The sequence below is a fragment of the Dipodomys merriami genome, unplaced genomic scaffold (assembly GCF_024711535.1).
Source record: "Dipodomys merriami isolate MVZ:Mamm:240054 unplaced genomic scaffold, mDipMer1.0.p SCAF_174, whole genome shotgun sequence".
Classification (NCBI taxonomy): domain Eukaryota; kingdom Metazoa; phylum Chordata; class Mammalia; order Rodentia; family Heteromyidae; genus Dipodomys; species Dipodomys merriami.
In genome coordinates this window covers 41,974-64,718 of record NW_027203093.1, presented here as the reverse complement: position 1 = coordinate 64,718, position 22,745 = coordinate 41,974, and the positions used below count along the sequence as shown (strand labels likewise).

The 22,745-nt window shown below is 41.1% G+C and overlaps 1 protein-coding gene across 1 annotated transcript in view; it reads left to right on the top strand.

Moving 5' to 3' along the window:
* The window catches only part of LOC138829571 (focal adhesion kinase 1-like), a 93,031-nt gene that overhangs the window by 28,932 nt on the left and 41,354 nt on the right, over positions 1 to 22,745 (top strand). The window contains exons 6-11 of the mRNA XM_070025921.1: positions 5,283 to 5,423; positions 6,173 to 6,250; positions 7,742 to 7,849; positions 10,803 to 10,920; positions 18,292 to 18,322; positions 21,777 to 21,829. Coding sequence (XP_069882022.1) covers positions 5,283 to 5,423; positions 6,173 to 6,250; positions 7,742 to 7,849; positions 10,803 to 10,920; positions 18,292 to 18,322; positions 21,777 to 21,829 — 529 coding nt within the window. The remainder of the gene's footprint in view (positions 1 to 5,282; positions 5,424 to 6,172; positions 6,251 to 7,741; positions 7,850 to 10,802; positions 10,921 to 18,291; positions 18,323 to 21,776; positions 21,830 to 22,745) is intronic.

Genomic DNA, 22,745 nt, shown 5'->3' with positions numbered 1-22,745 from the left:
AGCTAACTGGAACTTCCTTCAGATGGCAGATATTCTCTGGTTCTGGTCCAATTTTAGAATTCACAACCCTCTTTGTAGACACAATTCAGAATGGTAAGAAAATTTGAGTGCACTTTTGGCCATGGCTGTGGTTTCACTTGGCTAGGACAAGAGGGTGCTCTTATTGTCTGTAGGAAACCAAATGATGGATGCTGTTTTTCTTCTCCAGTTGCTTGAGCCAGCTGATTTTGTCTGTCACTGTTACTTCTTGGTTCTTGGTAATGTGTATATGTAAGATGGGCCAGTTCAGAGCTTCCAGAGAACTGATTTATTCAACTCAATGAGAAAAATTGAATACAATAAAATTGAAGCTCAAAACAACTGTCTCAACTGTATAATTAATTATTTTCAAACATAGTTGCTACTCAGAAATTTTCAGGCAGGTAAAATGATCAAGGTGACTGGTTTAGTTCTGTGCCACCATACACATTGTATTTCCAAGTTTGTTTTAGATGGAGAAAGAGGACCAAACCAAATACACTCACTTTGCGCCAGAACCGATACCTTAAGCTGTAGAGGACCGGTACATAGCCAGATATATTTTTAGCCATTAGACGACACTGTTCCAAGGTGACATGATGAGGTCCAAATTTAAAAGACAGACCGGAGCGCTGGTGGCTCATATCTGTGATCTTAGTGACTTGGGAGCCTGAGAGCTGAGGATCGCCTTTCAAAGCCACCCTGGGCAGGAAAGTCTGTGAGACTCTTATCTCTACTCAGCTACCAGAAAAGCTGCAAGTGGAGCTGTGGCTGAAGAGCACAAAAAGATCAGGAACACAGCCCAGGCCCTGAGTTCAAGCCCTAGGACTAGCACAAAGATAGGTAGGTAGGTAGGTAGACAGACAGACAGACAGACAGACAGACAGACAGACAGACAGACAGACAGACAGACATAATTAAAAACAGGAAAATAGCTGTTAGCCCTACTTATTTAGACAATTTGTTTTTGCCCTTCCCCTCCACAAATTATACCAATATCAAATACAGTGTAAGCAGGGGTTATACCGTGGGGGAGGGACATACAAAGCAACAAAGAAATAATCTTATAAATATGTTAGAAACAATCACAAGAAAGAAAAAAACATTTGAATACTTATCTTGGGGGTTCATTTCACCTAACATCAACTTATCTGACCTTTTCTGCTTTAGACAGTAATTTTTTAAAAAAAAATTGTTTTCCTATTAAGTAGTTGTACAGAGAAGTTTATAATTCTATATATCAAGTTATGAGTACAAAGTGTCTTCATCACCCCTTTCACTGTTCTTCCCCATTTCCTCCTCCCATCCCTATCCTCAAAAGTTACCTAGTTCAATTTTGACATAAGGTACATTGAATATAAAGATTGCATCTTTCCTCCATTCCTGTGCCCCCCTCTCCCTGTTTGGCCTTCCACTCCCAAACCTGATTCCACTTCTTGGTATTCATTTTGATAAGGAGTACATTAGTTGTTCAGAAGACAGTGAATTTTTAAGGTCATTCAATGACTGTTAGGACATATTTGGTGTTATTGCCAGTAATTTATAGACAAGCAGTTGGTTAGAAATTAGATGCAAAGTAAAGTTGTATTGTTTACAGCTTGATTCTCTGACCTGCTACAGTAGCATAATCCATAGCATCACACATAGATGGAAGTGGTAGTCAAGGACCTGAGGCCTCTGCCGGACTTGTTTTCTACTTGTTGATGGAGATGTTGCTTACCACCAGAACATCAGCCTGTTGAGGCAGCCTGTGCTGTGAGCAAGCCAGCATTCTGGAAAGTGAAGTGTCCGTTTTAAAACAGAGCTAGATTTTACTTATTCATTTGGCCTTAGGTCACATGAGACTGGTTATGATAGATTACGCATGTAGTTGAGTTTCAGCTGTTGAGTACCTTCTTAGAGGGAGGGAATGAAAATAACACAGGCTGTCTCCCACCCATACGGATCTTACATGCTTATCTGCATTCCAAAGAGTGAGATAAAACTAGAATGTGACAGTCATTTCTGGTGCAATTTAGAGAGCGTCTTAGAGAAGGTGGTACTTGTGCTTATCACAGAACCTGTGGAAAAATTCATGCTACCTGGAGTTACATCCCACCCTTCTACCCACCCCTGTCTGCTGTCCTAACCTTTCTAAGTCTCTGCTCACCATTCTAGGAAAAACAGTATCTGCTTTGCAGGGGTCACTGTGGAGATATGGAGTTCATATCTGGAAGGTCTGAAGATGACTTTCCAGGTACCATTTTGTATGTCAGTGCCACCCAGCAGTGTACCCACATCATTACCAGTGCTTCCTGCAGCTACAAATGCAAAGTAGAGCTCTTTTTGCTGCTTCTCTGAGATTCTAGAGAACAACTCAGTTCTTCACACTATTCCAAATGCCAAATCATGGAGTAGAAGTTCCCTAGTTGATTTGTTCTGCGCCCAAGAGGATGGACCCACTTCTTATTGTTTCTATCTAGCAAACTCCAGAACATATATTGTTCAGTTACGATGACTAACTAAACTGTCTTAATGGATAACTAGAGGTAATATTCAAATCTCTATATTTGCAGTATTCTTTATTGGTGGACAGTTAGATGTAAGTCGGTGGATTTAGCAAGTAATTGGAAAGTCTCAAGGTGGAACAACAATTAAATGCAGTAAGACCAAGACCTGTGACAAGAGAGTGACTTTTTCAGTCCCTTGACACAGGGCTAGTTCTTGGATTCACAGCCCCCAAATATATTTGCTAGCCTTTTCTCAACAGAGCATCCTATACATTTTATGGTTAAACTCTACTGACCTTGACCCCATCACTTCAGCGTGATCCCCATCACTTTAGATCAGAATCTGATCTAAAGAAGAGCTTTAATTCTCTAGTTCTGCCCTTTGTCGTGGTTAAAGCAGTGTTGGCCAGCCTACCTGGCTGTGGCCCTCTTTTCTGTATACCTGATTGGCAGGTGCTGTCTGTATGTACCTCAGTCAATGACTGGGTCTGTTGCAGTGATTTCACTAATCTTCCTGCTTGTACTCTTGCACACTCTCCTATCTCTGCAAGAATGGATTTGTGCTTTAGAGGCATGTGTTTAGAACACAGGTCACATGCCTCTAGAAACAATGTGCTCTCCCACACCCAGTATCAAACTTTCTAGGCATCTTCCCTCTGTTGTACTCCACCTTCCACTCTGATCTTGCTCATTTCAATAGCAGCATCCCTCCTTGTATACCCCTTTCTGACAACAGCTCCTAAATTCCCCTCTTGGAGGCCTAGTAATCCTTTGATTCCCCAGGATTTCCCAATCATTCCAACAGGCCATCACTCCCATGACCATAGTGGATGAAAGCTCCTCTTGATCTCTGATACGTTTCCCACCTTCCCACAGTTTTTTTCCATGTCAGTGCATTGCCAGCTTTTATATAACAGCATCTCCTCCTAGTTCTCCTTTCAAAGTGAAACCAGAGTCTGACCACTTCTCACTCCCTTTCCGCTTCTGTGTTTGTGCCAACTGTCACTTCCTGCCTGGCTTGTTGGTGAGCTTCTAATCTCTCCTGTTCCCTTCCTGTTGTTGGCAACACAGCATCCCTATTAAAACTTAAGCCAAGTTGCTGGACATAGGTGGCTCACACCTGTGATCCTAGCTCTTCAGGCAGCTGAGATCTGAGGGTTGTGGTTTGAAGCTAGCCTGGGCAGGAAAGTCCATGAGACTCTAAATGAACCACCAAAAAGCTAAAAGTGGAACTATGGCTCTAGTGATAGAGGGGTAGCCTTGAGTGAAAAAGCTTGGGACAGCACTCAGGCCGAGTTCAAACCCTAGGACCAACAAAAAAATCACCAAAAACCTTAAGTAAGATAATATCACTCCACTGCTCCAAGCTACCTGAGGACTTCTCATAAACAGGGTATGAGTTGAGTTCATACTGTAACCCCATCTCCTGATCTTTCCACATAGTCATTACCCCCTGGTCTCTGCAGCTACCTCACACCCTACACACCTACCTGAGGCTTGCTGTCTAGGAGTATTTGTTCCTCCATGCAGGTGTTTGTGTGTGAAAAGAGACACTCAGATGACCTAAAGAGAACTGGAGGCCAGGCACTAGTGGCTCATACCAGTAATCCTAGCTACTCTGGAGGCTGAAATCCGAGGATCACATTTTGAAGTCAGCCAGGATAGGAAAGTCTGAGACTCTTACCTCCAGTTAATCATCATAAAGCCAGAAGTGGAGCTATGGCTCAAGTGGTACAGCGCTATTGCCTTAAGCAAAAAAAAAGCTCAGGGACAGTACCCAAGCTCCAGCATCAGAGCACGTGCACACACACACACACACACACACACACACACACACACACACACACACACACACACACACACACACACACACACACACACACACACACACACACACACACACACACACACACACACACACACACACACACACACACACACACACACACACACACACACACACATTTAGGAGCAGAGGCTACTGGTAATCCACTGCAGGCTAAAAATCCATAATTTTGTTTTTCCCCATCATGTGTGCATATTAGGCCCAGATGTCTGCATGAGGCACATTGTATGCTCTCCTTAATTCATCTATTTTGTACACACAGACTCATATCTCTCTTTTACAGCAGTAAGATATGGACTGTAAGGTCAGTGAATTAGTCCCACAAAATAATTTTTAAGCTGCAAAGTATCAATTGAGAAAATTGATACCTTGACTTATATGCATCATATGCTACTGTACATGGTTCTGCAGTGAATCTTCCTGTTGCTGAATATCTGCAAGTGTCTTTTGTCATTTCTAAAACATAGTGTCTTGGGGTTTCACTTTCTAGGTCAGAGGTTGGGCTTTTAAAGATTATGATTTATGCTGTCTTCTGAGAGGCGTATCCGTTTGTCCCTTGACTGTAGAACCTGTGAGAAACTGTATGCCTTTGACCTTACTGCTGCACCGTATGCATCTGTGGCACATGGTTAATGCCTGACTTAGGACCATTTGTTATAAATGCAGATTACTGCTTTAACAAGGTTCTGTCAAAGAAGCAAAACTGCTCAACTCTATCCTTAGAATGGTTAATATGGCAAATTTTGTTACGTATATTTTACTACGATTATAATAAGTAAAGCTCTGATAAATATAGTTTTAGTAATATAAATGTAGGTAGCATTAAATAAGTAGTGAGTAAGAATAATATCTTGTAGTTTCTGCTGTGGCTGTTAGTATTAGCTGATTCTAAAAAATTTTTTTTTCTTTTTTATAATTTTATCATGCAGGCCAAAACATTAAGAAAACTGATACAACAAACATTTAGACAGTTTGCCAACCTTAATAGAGAAGAAAGTATTCTGAAATTCTTTGAAATCCTTTCTCCAGTGTATCGATATGACAAAGAATGTTTCAAGTGTGCTCTTGGGGTAAGTATGGAAGCGTGGAGATGGTACTAGTTTGTTTGCTTTTGCTTTTTCTTATCCATGTGTACCTAAATTTCTGGTTAAAAGAAAATCCTCCACAAAGCCTCCCTGTGTCTGTAGTTTAATAAACTTTAAGGCCTAGGCACTGTCTCTGAGCTTTTTTGCCCAAAGTTAGCACTCTACCACTTGAGCCACAGCTCTATTCTGGCTGATTAATTGGAGAAACAAGTCTCTTGGACTTTTCCTGGAGCTGGCTTCAAACTATTAGATCTCAACTTCCTGAATAGCTATGATTGCAGGCATTAAGCTGTTGATGTCTAGTTAAGAAAATTAATTTATCATACTTTTCTTTTAATAGATGAATACTGTTTTGTCATTTTATAGTGGGAGAAAGTACAAAAAGAATATATCGACATGAAAATAAATAAGCCTTTTAAAATAGCATGCCTATGTTTATAAGTATAGTTGTTATTTTTTTTTAAATTTCAGCTTGTTATTCAATGCATTTCTCCAAAGCAGCTAATTTGTCCTTTTATGATCACTTTCCCAGGGAAACACTGGCATCCAGTGTGCTGAAATGAAACCAATATATCTGTCTAGGCAACCTTACTTGGTTAGATAATGGCAACACCTCTCCCCAAAAGTGCTTTGGTTTTTTAATATCTCCATAGCTCTTGATCTAAAGTCTTTGTTTTTGTTTTTGTTTTTTTTTCTGTTTCCTGCATGGTCCTTACCTGTTTGACCTTCCAAAGTCAAGCTGGATTATTTCAGTGGAACTGGCAATTGGCCCAGAAGAAGGGATCAGCTACCTGACAGACAAGGGCTGCAATGTAAGTCTGCCCTTGTGATGGCTCTTAAACTTATTGGAGATAGAATCGTTAGAGTGAAGAGGGGATGATGTTCCTCTTGAAAGACATAATTCTCCATATAACCTTTTTCATTACATGGTGCTTCTTGTTTAGGGCTGGTGGGTGGCAAGGATACCTGGAGTCTGGCTTAAAGATTCTTCAGAGTTCCTTAATCTTGGGAAGAAATGAATCATGTAAATCATGTTTATATCTTAGTGAGGCCAGGATGAGGCTATTCCAGTTTATCTGGAGAGGTTCTGTGTGTTTATGGGTTTTTAATTACATACTTTTAAAAAACTTTTTTATTGGGGCTGGGAAGGTGGCTCAGTGGTAGAGCGCTTGCCTTGCATGCTCGAGGCCCTGGGTTCGATTCCTCAGCACCACATAAGCAAAAAGAAAAAAGCCGGAAGTGGCGCTGTGGCTCAAGTGGTAGAGCGCTAGCCTTGAGCTGAAGAGCTGAGGGACAGCGCCCAGGCCCAGAGTTCAGGCCCCACGACCGGACCCAAAAAAAAAACAAAACTTTTTTATTTTTTATTTTTTTGCAGTGCTAGAGATTGAACCAGGGCAAGCTATTTCCCCAGCTTTAAATATAGTTTTTACTGTGTTGTGTATATAATTAGAGTATATTTATAATGACAAATTAGCCTTTGAAACAGCCTCTTGAGACTATCTCCAGAGGAAGAAAATTACTTTCTTCCATTCATAATCCATGAAGTCCTGCCTGTCCTTACTTTAACTGAGCAAAATGACCTTCTGAGGGAAAATCATGTCTTATTCTCTGCAGCCAGTCCAGCTTGACAGCTCCCTCTACTGTTGTTTCTTGAAATTGATGTCTTTCTTCCAAGTGTTCAAAATTGCAATACTGATACAAGTCTAAATCAGAAAATTAAATGAAAAAGCATATCTACTAGTATGAGCCCAGGAAAGAGCCCTCAGATTAGTGCTACCTGAGCTCTTGTACAGCATAGGCTGGCTTTGAATCATGATCCTCAGATCTCATCCTCGTGAATAGCTAGGATTACAGGCTTGAGCCACCAGCACCCAGCCACATAACCAGTATTGTAGTATGTTTTTCTTCATATTTCAAACCTCATATTAGCTGTTAATTTTCAACAAACCAATCTCAGAACTCCTAAAGCTCCTCCTGCTACTACTTTCTTGACTTCAGCACGGTTGGTCCTTTTCCTTTCTCCACCCTTCCCTTTCCCTTTTCCTTTTCTTTCTCTATCTTTCCTTCCGTCACTCTGTCCCTGCTTTTGTGCGAACTGTATTTCTGCCAAGTAGCTCTTTAAAAGCCCAGGAGATGATTGTACAACTGCTTCCTCATGGCCTGCTTAGAGAATCCAGTCTTAGCATGTCTTTAGGAGAATGGACTGGCTGTTAGAACCTGGAGAATTTCACAGAACACTTAACAGAACTAGTAAAATGAGGCATTTATCTGTGGCCTAAGCATTTTATTTTTGCTTCCCAAAGCCCACACATCTGGCTGACTTCAACCAAGTGCAGACAATTCAGTATTCAAACAGTGAAGACAAGGACAGAAAAGGAATGCTGCAGCTCAAAATCGCAGGTGCACCTGAGGTAAGGGAACCCCACACATCACCAATGGGAAGCTGAAGAATGCTGAAATTTCAGAAATAATACTTTGAGTAGGCAGTACTAGGGTTTGAACTTAAGACTCACACTTGATAAGGAGATACTATACTGCTTGAGTTTTATCTCTAGCTCCTTTTTGCTGTGTTTTTATTGTTACTGTTTGTTGTTATTGTTTGCTCTGGTTATTACTTGTGGCAGTATTGGGTTTGAACTCAGAGCTTCATGCTTGGTATAGAGGCACTCTACCGCTGATCTAAGCCTCTAGCTCTGTGTTTTGCTTTTTGGTTTTTGCCATCCATTTTTCAGGCTTCTCATAGTTTCTGTGATGTCAGGTATGTGCCTTCATGGCTAGCTTCACAGATGAGATGGAGTCTCCAGACTATTCTGCCTGGGCTGGCCAGGAGTCCAGCCTCACATTATTAACCCCCCACATAGCTCAGAATGACAGGTATATGCCACTGCACCCAGCTATGGGTTGACAAGGAGTCTCACAAACTTTTCTATCAGGGCTGGCCTCCATCTATGATCCTCTTATTCTCAGCTTCCCAAGTAGCCAGGATTATAGGCAAGAGCTGCCAGCTCCCTACCTAGTCCAAATAGTTTTGAGATAGGAACTCACTTTGTGCCTGGTCTTGCACACCTGGACTGTGATCCTTTTTACACTCCCTACCACAGCTGAGTGGACAGGTGTGTGCACCACACCTAGCCGTTTCTGTTGAAATAGAAATTGTGAACTTTTTGTCCAGGCCAGGCTGGAACCACTGTTCTACCAGTCTCAGCCTCTAGCATATCTGGGATGACAGATGTGTGCTACTACACCTGACTGGCAATGATGTTTTTTAAAATAAGATGACAGTTTCATGAAAGGTCAAAAATCAAAATTTCTCATGTATCTAAGGGTTACATTACAAGTAGTAATTAATGTTCCCACAAATACAGTAGGAGACAGATTTTTAAAATCAAGAACACTTGTAAATATGATTAGGAAATAGGAAGGAAATCATCTTGTTGAATTATGTGTACATGTTCACTGAGCTCTGCTATTTCCTAAACTGTCGTCTGGGAGGTTCTCTGGGCAATAGCACTCACGATAACAGCAGCAGCGGTGCTGCTTATGGTCACATGATATAGCCAAGTGAAGTGACAACTTTACTATGTTGTGGTTAACCACATTTTGTAGATGAGGACAATGCTGTGCACGTGGTCGTGACTGGAGTACGCACTCTAGCAGTCAGGATCCAAAGACTTTTCCCTTAATCACTGTGCAACAGAAGCAAGAAGTAGCTGTGTGCTAATGGCTCATGCCTGTAATCTATTAGGTATTCAGGAGGCTGAGATCTGAGAGCTACGGTTCAAATCTAGCCCAGGCAGGAAAGCCCATGAGATTTTATCTCCAGTTAACCAGGAGAAAGCCAGAAATGGAACTGTGGCTCAAATAGTAGAGCACTAGCCTTGAGCAAAGAGGCTCAAGGACAGCACCCAGGCCCTGAGTTTAAGCTCCAGTACTGGGGAAAAAAAAAAAAAAAGCAACAATAGGGCCAGATATGGGGTATACACATTCAGGAGTCTGAGACAGAAGAGTCTTGAATTCAAAGCCAGCTTGAGCTACATAGTGAGTTCTAGGCCAGCCTTGCATACATAGACCCTCAAAAAACAACACGTAGTAAAAAACAGGAAAGAAATAAGAGGTAGCAAAAAATAATGATAACAACAACATGCTTCTTTCTAGAAGCTAGACAAAGCACACTCCTGTGGAAGGAGAAATCAGGCCTTGCGTGGCTCACAGTTCTGCACATTTGAGCAGTTTGTCTGCAGCTCTTCTCTCTATTGTAGCCCCCTCCAATTGGGCCTCTTTGCCACTGTCCTGTCTCTGATCCTGTAAGCTTCATGACAGATTTATGAGCCTCTACAAGTTCTGTCGATTGTGCAGTCAGCAAATATTACAATATGACATTGAAAATATGTAAAAATTTCCTGAAGAAATCTCAGTAATGAGTTTGGACCTTCATTTTCCAAGCTTCGGTTTTAGGGGGTCAGTAAGGCAAGGTCTCACCATGTCACCGAGGCTAGCCTGGAACTCATGTTTCTCCAGTGCTGGCAGAGCAGGCATGTGTCACACACCCAGCTTCTCCTTTCATTTTATTGTCCCTCAAATAACATTTAGGGTAATGCAAGCAAAATAAGTTGTTCACATAAGAAATTATGAACAGTCATAGGAATAAGAACATCTATATGTCTCTCATAGCATGTAAGAAATTTATCATATAGGACGTGTTTGATATCAAGAGAGTGATGTTTAAGCCTCTGGGTAAAACATGCTGTATGTTTCAGCTTGAAAATTTGTGATGGTTAATAAAAATTACACACTAGTTTCACTTCTGAAACAAATGGTGCCTTAACTTACTGATTATCTAAATTCTCCTCCTAGATTGTTGAGGAAGGGCTGGGCATTCTGAAGAAAGTATTCTTTTTTTTTTGGGTTCGGTCGTGGGGCCTGAACTTGGCCTGGGCACTGTCCCTAAGTTCTTCAGCTCAGGGCTAGCGCTCTACCACTTGAGCCACAGCGCCACTTCCGGCTTTTTTCTTTTTGCTTATGTGGTGCTAAGGAGTCGAACCCAGGGCCTCACACATGCAAGGCAAGCGCTCTACCACTGAGCCACCTTCCCAGCCAGAAAGTATTCTTTCTAGCTCCTTTTCTTCTCGAAGTGAGCCTTTGTTTAAATGACTTCACACTGGATTTGTCTTCTATTAAATTTCCTAGGAATAAGGCTCTTAAATATCCAACTTCCTGTTTCCCTCCAATCTTGAATCCTGACAAACCTTGTCTCATTCCCATTCCTCTGTTTCTAAGTGTTAGTAGGAGTCTGATGTCATAGCACAGCTGTCCCTTTGATACTGCAAGAACAATAATGTCTCTTTCTTGATCTGTCCCGTTTAGCCTCTGACAGTGACGGCACCATCCCTAACTATCGCAGAGAACATGGCTGACCTGATAGACGGCTACTGCCGGCTGGTGAACGGAGCAACGCAGTCCTTTATCATCAGACCCCAGAAAGGTAAGGTTCTATTTCTGTTCCTGCCTGCAGCTCTTTGTGTGAATGATTAGGTCGTCTCACCTCCAGCAGCCTGTTCTGCATGTTGGTAAAGGCATAAATGTGAAGGCCCGATGAGTTCCTGAGCCTTGTATTATCTAAATGCTTATTTTCAATGGGGAAGAGGTATCAGTGATTCAGGTCACACAGGCCAAGACCTGTGTGATAGAGCACAGAGACAACCTTATCTTCATTCACAATACCGTTTTGTTTTTTTAAATATAGTTTTATTGTTATTAAGGGGCTATAAGTCAAGTAGTGAGTACATTTCTTTTTAGACAGTTTCACTCTTTCACTTTCCAACATGCCATATTTTGAGCAGCCTTCTTAGGGTATTTTCTAATTTGCTATTCTTGAGATTATGGTGTTTTAAAACTGTTGTTAGTAATTTATATTGAGTAAAGTCTTTTCTTTTTTCTATATAAAGCTTAGGATAGTCAAAGAACAAAATTAATTCTAAATCATTGTGTGAAATCAAAAATTTGAGTGAGTAAATATCCTAGAAATACGGCTGTGTCATTTCAGAAGTGAGGTGGACTTCGCAGCATAGAGCAAAGATGCTCCGGAGGGCCCTGAAGTCTTGAAATAATCCAAGAAGCCTTCAGGCAGCAGGAAGCCGGAAGGGCCTGGGTGTGGAGCCACAGCCGAAGCATCACATTGCAGACTGCTCCCATGTTTAAATGAAAGCCTGGCTTTCTGTTTGCAGTCTTGCCTGCCATAAAGTAAAAAGTGGCACTTGTTTTTGTAGTCCTGGGAGGATAGAAGGTTTTGTGAACAGAGAGGATCAGGGTAGTACATGACCTAAATTCAGTGATTATTGTTCCCCTTAGTACTATCAGTAGTGGTGTGATGTTGACACCTGTTTTAACCTTGATTTTGTGTGAACAAGTTATGGTACCTACCTTGTAGGGTTGGTAAGTGTGTCCTAAATAGTAACCACTGTGACAGGTGGGTCTTCTGTACATGGCATTAGCCTTTATTGCTCAGGCCCCTTCCCGCTCAGACCTCAGTGATGTCCTGGATGGTATATGTCCAAGCAAGCTGATCTAAGTGAAATGGTGACCAGAGGAGAGACCGTGGGAATGAGGGTGCCTACCTTCCCAGCAGGAAAGTGAGAGCAGGTCTAAAGATAGGACGGTGGTATGTTGTGGGTGTGTGCACTAGTCTAACCCTTTCTTAAAAAGGTGATGATATTGTCATGCTCTGTATATAAGAGCCCCAGGTGTGTGCGTGAAGACAGGATGTGGTGCATCTAGAAGTGTTTTTCCTAGGAAGGTCATGCTAGAAATGCCTGTTTGTGTGGGATTTTCCTAAAATGTGTGTTTTTGTTGGTTTTCTCTATATCAAATATCATTGAAGTTGCCTTCAGGAATGTCTGAAGCTTCCTTTAGTTGCAGCTTTTATAGCCATAAGCATTTAAGTTTTCACTTCATGCCTTAAATAGAAGAAAGTTAGTTTAAAAAAAAAAAATGTTTCAGAGTTCCTTCACAAAGGAGAGTGCTTTGGCAGCAGATGTTAGTGTGACACATTGCTCCTCTCCATTTAGTAAATAATTCCATTCTAGCTTACCACAGTGTCCTTTCTCAGTATGTTTGTATGCATATTTAATACATGTTTACTCATACCAAATGGGAAGCACTGAGCCATATCAGGGCTTATGCGCACCATATTTCTTTTTTTGGGGGGGGGGTCCGGTTGTGGGGCCTGAAATCTGGGCCTGGGTGCTGTCCCTCAGCTCTCCAGCTCAAGGCTAGCGCTCTACCACTTGAGCCACAGCGCCACTTCCGGCTTTTTTCTTTTTGCTTATGTGGTGCTGAGGAATCGAACCCAGGGCCTCAGGCATGCAAGGCAAGCACTCTACCACTGAGCCACCTTCCCAGCCCCTGCTCACCATATTTCTATACTAATTTCATGGCCACTTAGCTTTCTGCTGCTTAGGGAAAATCATTTTAAGAGTTCCATTTAGATGGGAGAGCACAATGGAAGTGCTGGTCATGAAAACATCAGTACTGGTTGCCACCAGCTTTTTCCTGTCTAGGGAAGAAGTTATGCTTGATAGCCATTTTATTCTGAATTGCAGCATATTTGTGTGTTGCATGACCTTTTTTCCCATGTGGTGCTTGGAATCAGACCCAGGATTATGTGCATGATAGACACACACTCGCTCACTGAGCTGAGCCCTCAGCCCTCCTTTTTTTTCAGTATGCCTATCTAAGTATTGCATTAGAGTGAAATATTAAAGATATTTAAAAGTATAAAACCATGAAACAAAATTTAGTTCCTTCATAGCCCCTTTCTTTCTCCTACAAACAAAACATTTTAGGAAAATAATGGGTATATTTTCAAAAATTTGATACCTAAACATTTTGAAATCTCATTGAGGTTATTGCAGTATATCAAATATAGGGTAGGGAAGGGAGTGTACTGGAGTTTGGACTCTGGGACTCTAGGACTCATGTTTGGTAGGTGGGCACTATACTGCTTGAGCCACACACCAACCCTTTTTTGCTTCAGGTTTTTGTTTATTTTTGTTTTTGCTGGTCCTGAGCCTTGAGCGCAGGGCCTGGGCTTTGTCCCTGAACCTCTCAGTACTCAAGGCTAGCACTCTGCCACTTGAGCCACAGCACCATTTCTGGCTTTTTCTGAGTAGTGCATTGGAGATAAAAGTCTCATTGATTTTTCTGTCTGGGCAGGCTTTGAACTACGATCCTCAGATCTCAGCCTCCAGAATAGCTAGGATTACAGGCATGCGCCACCAGTGCCCAACTTGCTTCAGTTACGTTGTAAAATAAGATCTCAAGTTTTTGCCTAGGCTACCCTCTGACCAGAATTCCCCTCCCTGTGTCCCTTATATAGCTGGGGTTATAGACACACCATCATGCTGAGCTTATTTATTGACATGAGGTCTAACTTTACCTAGGCTGACCTCAAACTGATCAGCCTGATCTTTACTTCCTGAGTAGCTATGATTGCAGGGATGTGTCACCACACCTAGCCAAATACAGGGTACTTAAGTATGTAAATATATGAACTATTAAAATTATTCTTTTTTTTTAAAAGTACCTGTTATTAAAGCTTTTTAAAAATGACTCCTTAAGCCCTAAGATAAAAATGTATTGCCTAGTTGAAATAATGTTAAAGTCAAACCTTCTGAATTGATTGTAGTAAAAAATATATGTGGGTAAGGTACAGAACATTTTTAAAGGTTTTTAAGGATTTCTTGAGAATAATGGTTATCAGGGTGGGGGGGGTGCGGGGAAACGGGAAGAATTTGATTAGTAGGTTCTAAGTTGGAGTAATAGGAGTAAGAAATTGGTGGCAGGAATGAGCTAGGTGTAATGGCTTTTATCCATAATGCCTATATCCAGGAGGCAGTAGAAGTTTGAAGTCATTCTGGGTTACAGAGCAAGACTCTGTTTCAATGAAAAAGTTGAGGTGCTGTTCAGACTAGAGTTACTACAAATAATGTAGTTAAGGTAGAAGAAAGAAATTTGAATATTTTCACCATAAAGAAATGATAGTCTGCCGGTTGGGAATGTGGTTTAGTGTTAGAGTGCTTGCCTAGCATGCATGAAGCCTTGAGTTAAATTCCTCAGCACCACATAAACAGAAAAAGCAGGATGGGGTGCTGTGGCTCAAGTGATAGAGCACGAGCCTTGAGCAGAAGAAGCTCAGGGACAGTGCTCAAGCCCTGAGTTCAAGCCCCAAGACTGGCATAAAAAAAAAAAATGGAAAAAGAAATGATAATCTGGGAGAGCATGAGGAAAGGGAAGACATTATATGAAAGGCAATGTACTCATTCCCTGACTAATGTAACTATACATTATATCACCTTTATTATAACAATGAAGTAATTTTTTTTAAAGAAAGAAATGATAACCAGGCACTGGTGGTATATACTGTAATCCTAGCCACTCAGGAGGCTGATACCTGAGGATCACAGCTTAAAGCCAGCCATGTAGGAAAGTTGGTGAGACTCTTATCTCCAATTAGCCAGTAAAAAGCCAGAAGTGGAGCTGTGGTTCACATGGTAAAGTGCTAGTTTTGAGCATTAAAAAAAAAAAATCAGAAACAGCGCGGAGGCCCTGAGTTCAAGCCCTAGGACTGGCACCAAAAGATAAATATGTCAGTAGATACATATTTAGTCTGGTTTAAACACTATACAATGAATACACATATTGAAATATCATATGGTATCCAATATATATAGTTTTTATGTATCACTTAAAATTAATTTAAATACTAGAAAAATTTTCAAATAAAATGTGTTTTTGCAAAAGTATCTACAAATGATACTTTTCTGATAAAGTGCTTTAAAATTGTATATTATAAACCTGTTCAGAGGTTCTCCCAGTAAGTCTCATGTGAACTCTGAGCTTTCTGCCATTCCATCATTACTGTTACAGATGATGTTGATTGATAGAAATATGGTAGAGCTACAAGCCAAATGTCCTGAATGAAGTGTTGATGCATGACATTGCCCCTCAGCTGTCAGGCCTTTTTACCTATCCTCATAAGCACTTTTGCAATCTAGTAAAATTGTGCTCAGAGTAGAGAATTGTGCAGTTTAACATGGAGCCATAACGCCACCATCTGAAGTGGTTTTCACCCCCTGGAGGGATTTCAGGATAGCTCAAAACCCATGAGGAAGAATGCAAAATTGATAGGTTTCCTTACATGATTTAAGTACTTCCTGTAGCCAGGTATTACTGAGCTCATACCTATAATACCACTATTTGACACTGATACCTTGTGGATTGAAATTCAAAGCTAGCAAGGGAGAAAAGTCCTCAAGACTTTATATCAAATTAATCAGAAAAAAAAAACGGGCTAAAGGTTATGGATCAAGTGGTGGAGCACCAGCTGAGCAAGCAAGTTGAGTGAATGTGAGCCCCTGACACCCAGTCCTAGTATTGTCAAAGAAACAAAACAAATAAACAAAAACTTGATTTAGTAAAAAAACAAAGATGGAAAGGGGTGGGAGAAAAGAGCTGGCTTTCATGATCATCCTGGTCTCAGCCTCCCAAGTGCTGGGATTTAGGGTATGTAGTGTGCCAGAAAAGGCTGAATATTTTAAAAGCTGTGAAAGAGAACTAAAGTGTTTGTGCCAAACACAATACAATTTAAATCTCTTTATTTTCAAGTGTTCTTCCAGATGATGGAATAAATACACCCCTGTATGTGAATGGTTCCTCTTAGAGGGATGGACATCACAAATGTCTGGTAAACCTATACAGAACATGATAGGTATCTGGTGTCCTTTGCATTTATTTTTTTTTTATTTTTATTTTTTTGGGGTCCGGTCGTGGGGCCTGAACTCTGGGCCTGGACCTGTCCCTCAGCTCTTCAGCTCAAGGCTAGCGCTCTACCACTTGAGCCACCTTCCCAGCCCATCCTTTGCATTTATTAAAGTGTTACACATGATGGAACAGGAGCAATCACTCTATGCAAAGCCATTCAGGAACATTTGACTGTACAGCTTTCCTGAAGGCTGCTGAGTATTCTCTGCCATCAGCATGTCTTCTCTGATACATGTTTAGGATGGAAATTAGTAAATAAACCAGGGGCACATGTTAATGACACAGTACTACATAGCTATTGAAAATGATGTGATAGCTTTTTATGTGTGTGTGAGAGAGAGAGACAGAGACACAGAGACACAGAGCGTGAATATGTATAACAAATCATATGGAAAGATGAGTGGCCAGCTAGACAGGGAGTAGGTGTAGGATTAGAACTGTCCTGAGCAGGGAGCACCTTCATCTGTTGAACTTTATTCTCACATTCACTTCCTTTTATTTAGATTTGCTTCAGTGAGTCAGTACTAATGTGTCATTAAAGACCAGTAGAGGGCTGGGAAGGTGGCTCGGTGGCTCAGTGGTAGAGCGCTTGCCTTGCATGCCTGAGGCCCTGGGTTCAATTCCTCAGCACCACGTAAGCAAAAAGAAAAAAGCCAGAAGTGGCGCTGTGGCTCAAGTGGTAGAGCGCTAGCCTTGAGCTGAAGAGCTGAGAGACAGCGCTCAGTCCCAGAGTTCAGGCCCGACAACCGGACCCCGCCCCCCCCCCCCAAAAAAAAAAAAAAACAGTAGAGAAAGTCTTATTTGAAAATGTAAAAGTCTTCATTCTAAAAATAAAAATGTATATATTCTTAGTCTTAATGTAATGTGCTCAGAGAAATAAGATACATTCATGAGTGGCATGAGAACTCTGTGCTACTCATTTAACAATAGTGGCTGACACCTTTAATCCCAGCTCCTCAGAGGCTGAGATCTGTGCATTATGGTTCAAAGCCAGCTCAAGGCAGCAAAGTCCATAAGATTCTTATCTCCAATTAGTGATCAAGAAGCCAGAAGTGGAGCTGTGACTCAAGTTTTGGAATACCAGCCTTAAGAGGAAAAGCTCAGGGACAATGGCCAGTTCCTGAGTTCAAGCTTCAGGACTGTCACCAGAAAACAAAAACCAAAAAACCCACCTCCCAGAATCTAGTATTGTGGTTAATGAACACAGGTTTTTATCATGTTATCTGTGGCCATTCTTGTCGTTATTGTGTAACCTACCATTCTACAAATTTGCTTTCCTGGAGCCTGCATTTTTTTACCACCTTATTTACTACCTTCTTTTGTCCATGCCCAGCGTCTTAGGAATTCCATACTGTCCACAAATAGTGACTGATTTTTTTTTTCCTCAGAGGAAACAGAAGTTACAGCAGAGCCCAACTATGAGAAATCCTACTAGTGACACACTAGTAGGTTTTCTAATAAATAAATAAATCATATGTGTGTCACATGTTATTTTAGTTGACAGTGTTGAGTATAGGAAGATGGTGTGGGACTTCAATCATTAGCCTTTTTTCTATTATTCTAAGCTTGGATTTTGTGGTATGAATTGGTTGATTTGCTTGGAGGTTGAGTGTTTAGAAAGCCATGTCTAAGACTCACAGTGGTCCCTGCAAGTTAACTGCATGTGATTTATAGTAAAGCTGTTTGTAGAGAGAGTAAATCACTTATGGGCCCAAGCTGATTGATTCCTTCCTCATTACCCATTTGTCAGGGGGTTGCCTCAGTGCCAGGCACCCTGGAGGTATTAGGGACAGAACTGGGCAGTCTGCAGCAGTGTGGCACTGTTCTTAGTCTTTTACATCAGTTTTATTATTATTTAGCAACACATTTTAAACACGTATTGGTATTTGTTATAAATATTGGAAATAAAACCATGAATGTGTTAGGGATTATTGCTAAAATACTAAATAAGGCTTATTCTAACCTGATCTAGACACAATCTTTTCAGAAGGAATACAAGGAACCTCATATCTTTTTTTCTCCTTTTTTCCCCCAGAAGGTGAACGCGCATTGCCATCAATACCAAAGTAAGTGCTATTTTGTACAAAAGTTGTATCTTAAGTTTAATAAAGAAGCCAAAGAACAATCATAGTAATACAGATGCATTGTTACAATCATAGTAATACAGATACATTGTTATTAAGTATTCAGTTTTGGATTAGGAGTATGGCTCAAGTTATACAGTGCATGCCTAGAAAGCTCACTTAAAGCCTCCCAAAGGCATTTTATATCGTTATCACAAATCATTATAGAAGCCTAGGTAGGTACTGCTCAAGATACTTGGCAGTTAGGAAAACTGAAGAATTGTAGTGTTGGGTGTAATTTTTACTTTTTGATATTACAAGTTTTATAATAGCTGTGCTACTCTATTTTTAAAAAGAAGTTAAAAGTATACCATAAACCTCATGCTGTTTCTTCTCAATTTTCAGCCAGTGCCTCTAACTGGGGCCAAGAAATAAAAGTTAAAGTTTAGCAAGGAAACAAACAGGAAGAGCGATGTGGGAGGTGCTCAGTGTGCTCCTGAGTAGAAACAGATACAGAGGCTTGGGTGAATAAGGTCATGTGTCTATAATCCTACCTGCTTGGGAGGTAACAGCAAAAAGAATGCAGTCCATGGCCAGCTCAGGATTGAATTCAAGGCCTTGTGCTCTCAGCTATTTCGCTCACAGCTAATACTCTTGCCATTTGAGCCAGGCCTCCACTTTGCCTTTTTCTGATTAATTAAGAGTTAAGAGTCTCTTTGATTTGTCTGCCTGAGCTGGTTTTGAAAATGATCCTTAAATCTTAGCCTTCTGAGTAGATAAGAATATATACATGAGCTTCTGGTACCCAGCTTTCCTGTCCTGTTCTTAACAATTATTGTCACCAGGACCACCCAGGCCCAACAGTTCTGAAGCTTGCATGTGGTTGAATACACAGCAGAAATTCTTTCAGCAAAGGGCAAGGGTGTGGGGTGAAGTCTGAAGAAGCCAAGAAGCTTCTAAATGCTCTCTCGCAGTGGAATCCTACTGGATGCACTTGAAGCCGCTAGCACTAACTGGGTTGAGATGTAGGAAGTGTTGTTCAGATGTAGGAAGGATTGTTGCCAGAGGTTTACAAGGACTGGCCACATGTGTACCCTGTGACTAACGTACATCAAGACCATGCTCCCAGAAGGAAAGCAGGATCCCAGCATAAGCCATGTTGTCAGCTGAGGGAGCCACCCTTCCCAGCAAGGGGATGGTGGAAGCACTCCTGAACTCCAAATCCCCAGGCCCACAGTTGACACTGGAGTGTCACTGGAGTGTCAACTCATGTTTGCACAGTTCTGACAACCTTCCTATCTAGCTCTGTCCATCATTCTGTCCTTTCTTAACACTGTAGTTTGAGGAAGAGTCTATCATAAGTAAAGTTGTCACCTGACTTGGTATGATCTTCAGATAGCTTGCAGCAGCCTACCCAAATGTTCTGCTTACATCTCTTACTTTGGCTGCTTGTGTTGTTTTTGGTCTAGGATTTGTTTTTAGACAAATCCTCCACCTCAGCTTCCTGAGCTCTGGGATTATATGCATGCCGGACCACACTTGGTATTAACCTCAGTTTGTGCCACTTCTCACATTCCCTTTTGCTCCATTGACTGTTTTCAGTTGCTGAGCAAATGTTCAGTCTTCCCTACAATGCTTTTCCAGTGTCCTACACTGCATAGCACAATGTCTACCACCTCTTTCCTTTACCTAAATCCAGCTTCTCATCCGGGTTTCTTCCATTGCTTCATCTGGAATCCTGGGCCCCGAGCTAGGAAGATTTCTAGTTGCATTTCTCTCGATCATCTCACTTCTGAAAATGATCTCTTGGTGTTTCCATAACCTCCACTGGATAGACCACTCTGACGTTATGAAGCGTCAGTGCAACTCCTGTAAACCCAACATTGGCAAGATCTGCACCTGGTCAGTGTAGCAGAGCTGTGAGGGAGAGGGAAAGACAGGAAGGACAAGCACAACAGTGAACCCCTCCGTCAGCAGTGTTTGGGTGTTATTGGAGAGTGTCGTTTGTCTGGCCAGGAACTCATGCTGGCTTAGAGTATCTTCTGTTTGTGGAAAGCAAAGAAATGATAAGACATACAAGAATCATAAACATTATCTAAAAATAGGAAAAGACCTTCAGCTAGAAGGGGTTAATAGACACTACAAAAGCTGAACATACTCATTTTATTTTGTGTCAGTCCTGGGGCTCGAACTCAGGACCAGGGAGCTGTCCCTGAACTTCTTTTGTTTTTACCCAAGGCCAGCACTCTACCACTTTGAGCCACAGCTCCTCTTCCAGTTTTTAGGTTGTTAATTGGGGATAAGAGTCTCACAGACTTTCCTGCCTGGGCTGGCTTCGAACCATGACCCTCAGATCTCAGCCTCCTGAGTAGCTAGGATTACAGGCATGAGCCACCGGCACTTAAAAGACATTTTTAACATTCAGTAATTCCTAGAGAAAATTCTGTACTTTAGCAAACTTTCCATTTTCCCATGTTGTGGGCCTGGAAGAGCTCTTTTATGAAAAGACCAAAGTAACTGACATCTAAAAAGCTATAGGGTTCTTTTATATTCTGTGCTACTTTCCAAAAACATTTAGACTCTGATTGTATTTTTTAATAGTTGCCAGAAGCTTTAGCCAATTTTTTTTTTTTTTGTCGGTTGTGGGGGCTGAACTCTGGGCCTGGGTGCTGTCCCTCAGCTCTTCAGCTCAAGGCTAGCACCCTACCACTTGAGCCACAGTGCTACTTCTGGCTTTTTTCTGCTTATGTGGTGCTGAGGAATCGAACCCAGGGCCTCAGGCATGGAAGGCAAGCACTCTACCACTGAATCAAGTTCCCAGCCCTAACCAAAATTTTATGTGGGTAAAAATGTAATGTTTTTTAGTCATTTAATGAAGTAATCAAATGCATTAAGATTACTTTTTAAGTCTAAATGATACTGTATACTAATGTAGTTCTTAACTTTTTTAATTCGCCATAAGTTCAAGAATGACTTGTCATACTTAGTATGTTTCAAAGAAAATAATTTAGTTCTACGTATGTGGGTTTTTTTACCCCATATCTTTTGGGTTTTAAAGTAATCTGCCATGTTGAGGACCTCAGGAAGTAGAATCAACTTAAAAAAAATTACTGCCTATGGGGCTGGGAACGTGGCTCAGTGGTAGAGCACTTGCCTTGCATGCCTGAATCCCTGGGTTCGAGTCCTCAGCACCACATAAGCAAAAAGAAAAAAGCCGGAAATGGCGCTGTGGCTCAAGTGGTAGAGCACTAGCCTTGAGCTGAAGAGCTGAGGGACAGCGCCTAGGCCCAGAGTTCAGGCCCCATGACTGGACCCAAAAAAAAAAAAAATTGCTGCCTAAACCATAATCCCTTTCGAATTGCAGTGGCCTAATCCAAGATAGTTCCCTGCTTGATGAGACCAGTGGTTTGGTCCTGCTTGGGATGGGCAGTACTTACCTTTCTTAAATTTATTTCAGGTTAGCCAACAGCGAAAAGCAAGGAGTTCGGACACACACAGTCTCCGTGTCAGGTAAGGAACTTGAAGTAGACTTGTGGAACAAGCTGTAAGAGGTAGGACTGTCCATGACAGGGTTAGGGTGATTGCTTCATTCTAGAATAGCTTGCAAAGATCTTTGCATAATTTTACCATCCTTAAGTAGTTCATAGATTGTATTTATATGAGATATATATGACATTACTCACCAGACTATAGAATTTCAAGTTACTTTTTAGTTTAAATATCATGTTAGTCATACTTCGAATGAAATTTTTAACTTTTGAAATTGGTTTTATACACTATCTTTAATTCAGCATGCTTTAACAAAATGTGCTTTGTTTATTGTTTCTTAAAGTTCAAGGAATATGGAACCACTTGAAATGGTCTTAAGTCTTTAACAACTAATATAAGATGGTGTTTGGATTTTCTTACATAGTTAAGATACTAGTCTAAGCTTTATTTTAACTAAATACTGGTGTAGTTAGTGCAGTATACTTTTTAATAGGTTTTCAACTATATGTGCCTTGTTTTCCATCTATACTAAAGATAGAGGGAAAAGGAGTGTGAGGAGAAAGCATCTCCCAAGGGCCATATATCTTAACATATATCTACTGTGTTGTTTATATGCACACATATTTCCATATGCGTGTCTGTATTCACATACAATCTGTTCTTGGATATAATATATATATAATACTATATATATATATATATCACATATACACATATTTATTTATTGTCGGTTATTTAGCTTGAACTCAGGGCCTTGGTGCTGTCCCTGAGTTTTTTGTTCAAGGCTAGCACTCTACCATTTTGAGTCACAGCACCACTTCTCGTTTTCTGGTGGTTAATTGGAGATAAGAAACTCATGGACTTTCCTGCCTGGACTGGCATTGGACTATGATCCTCTAGAGTAGCTAGGATGAGCTACCAATGCCTGTCATTAGAC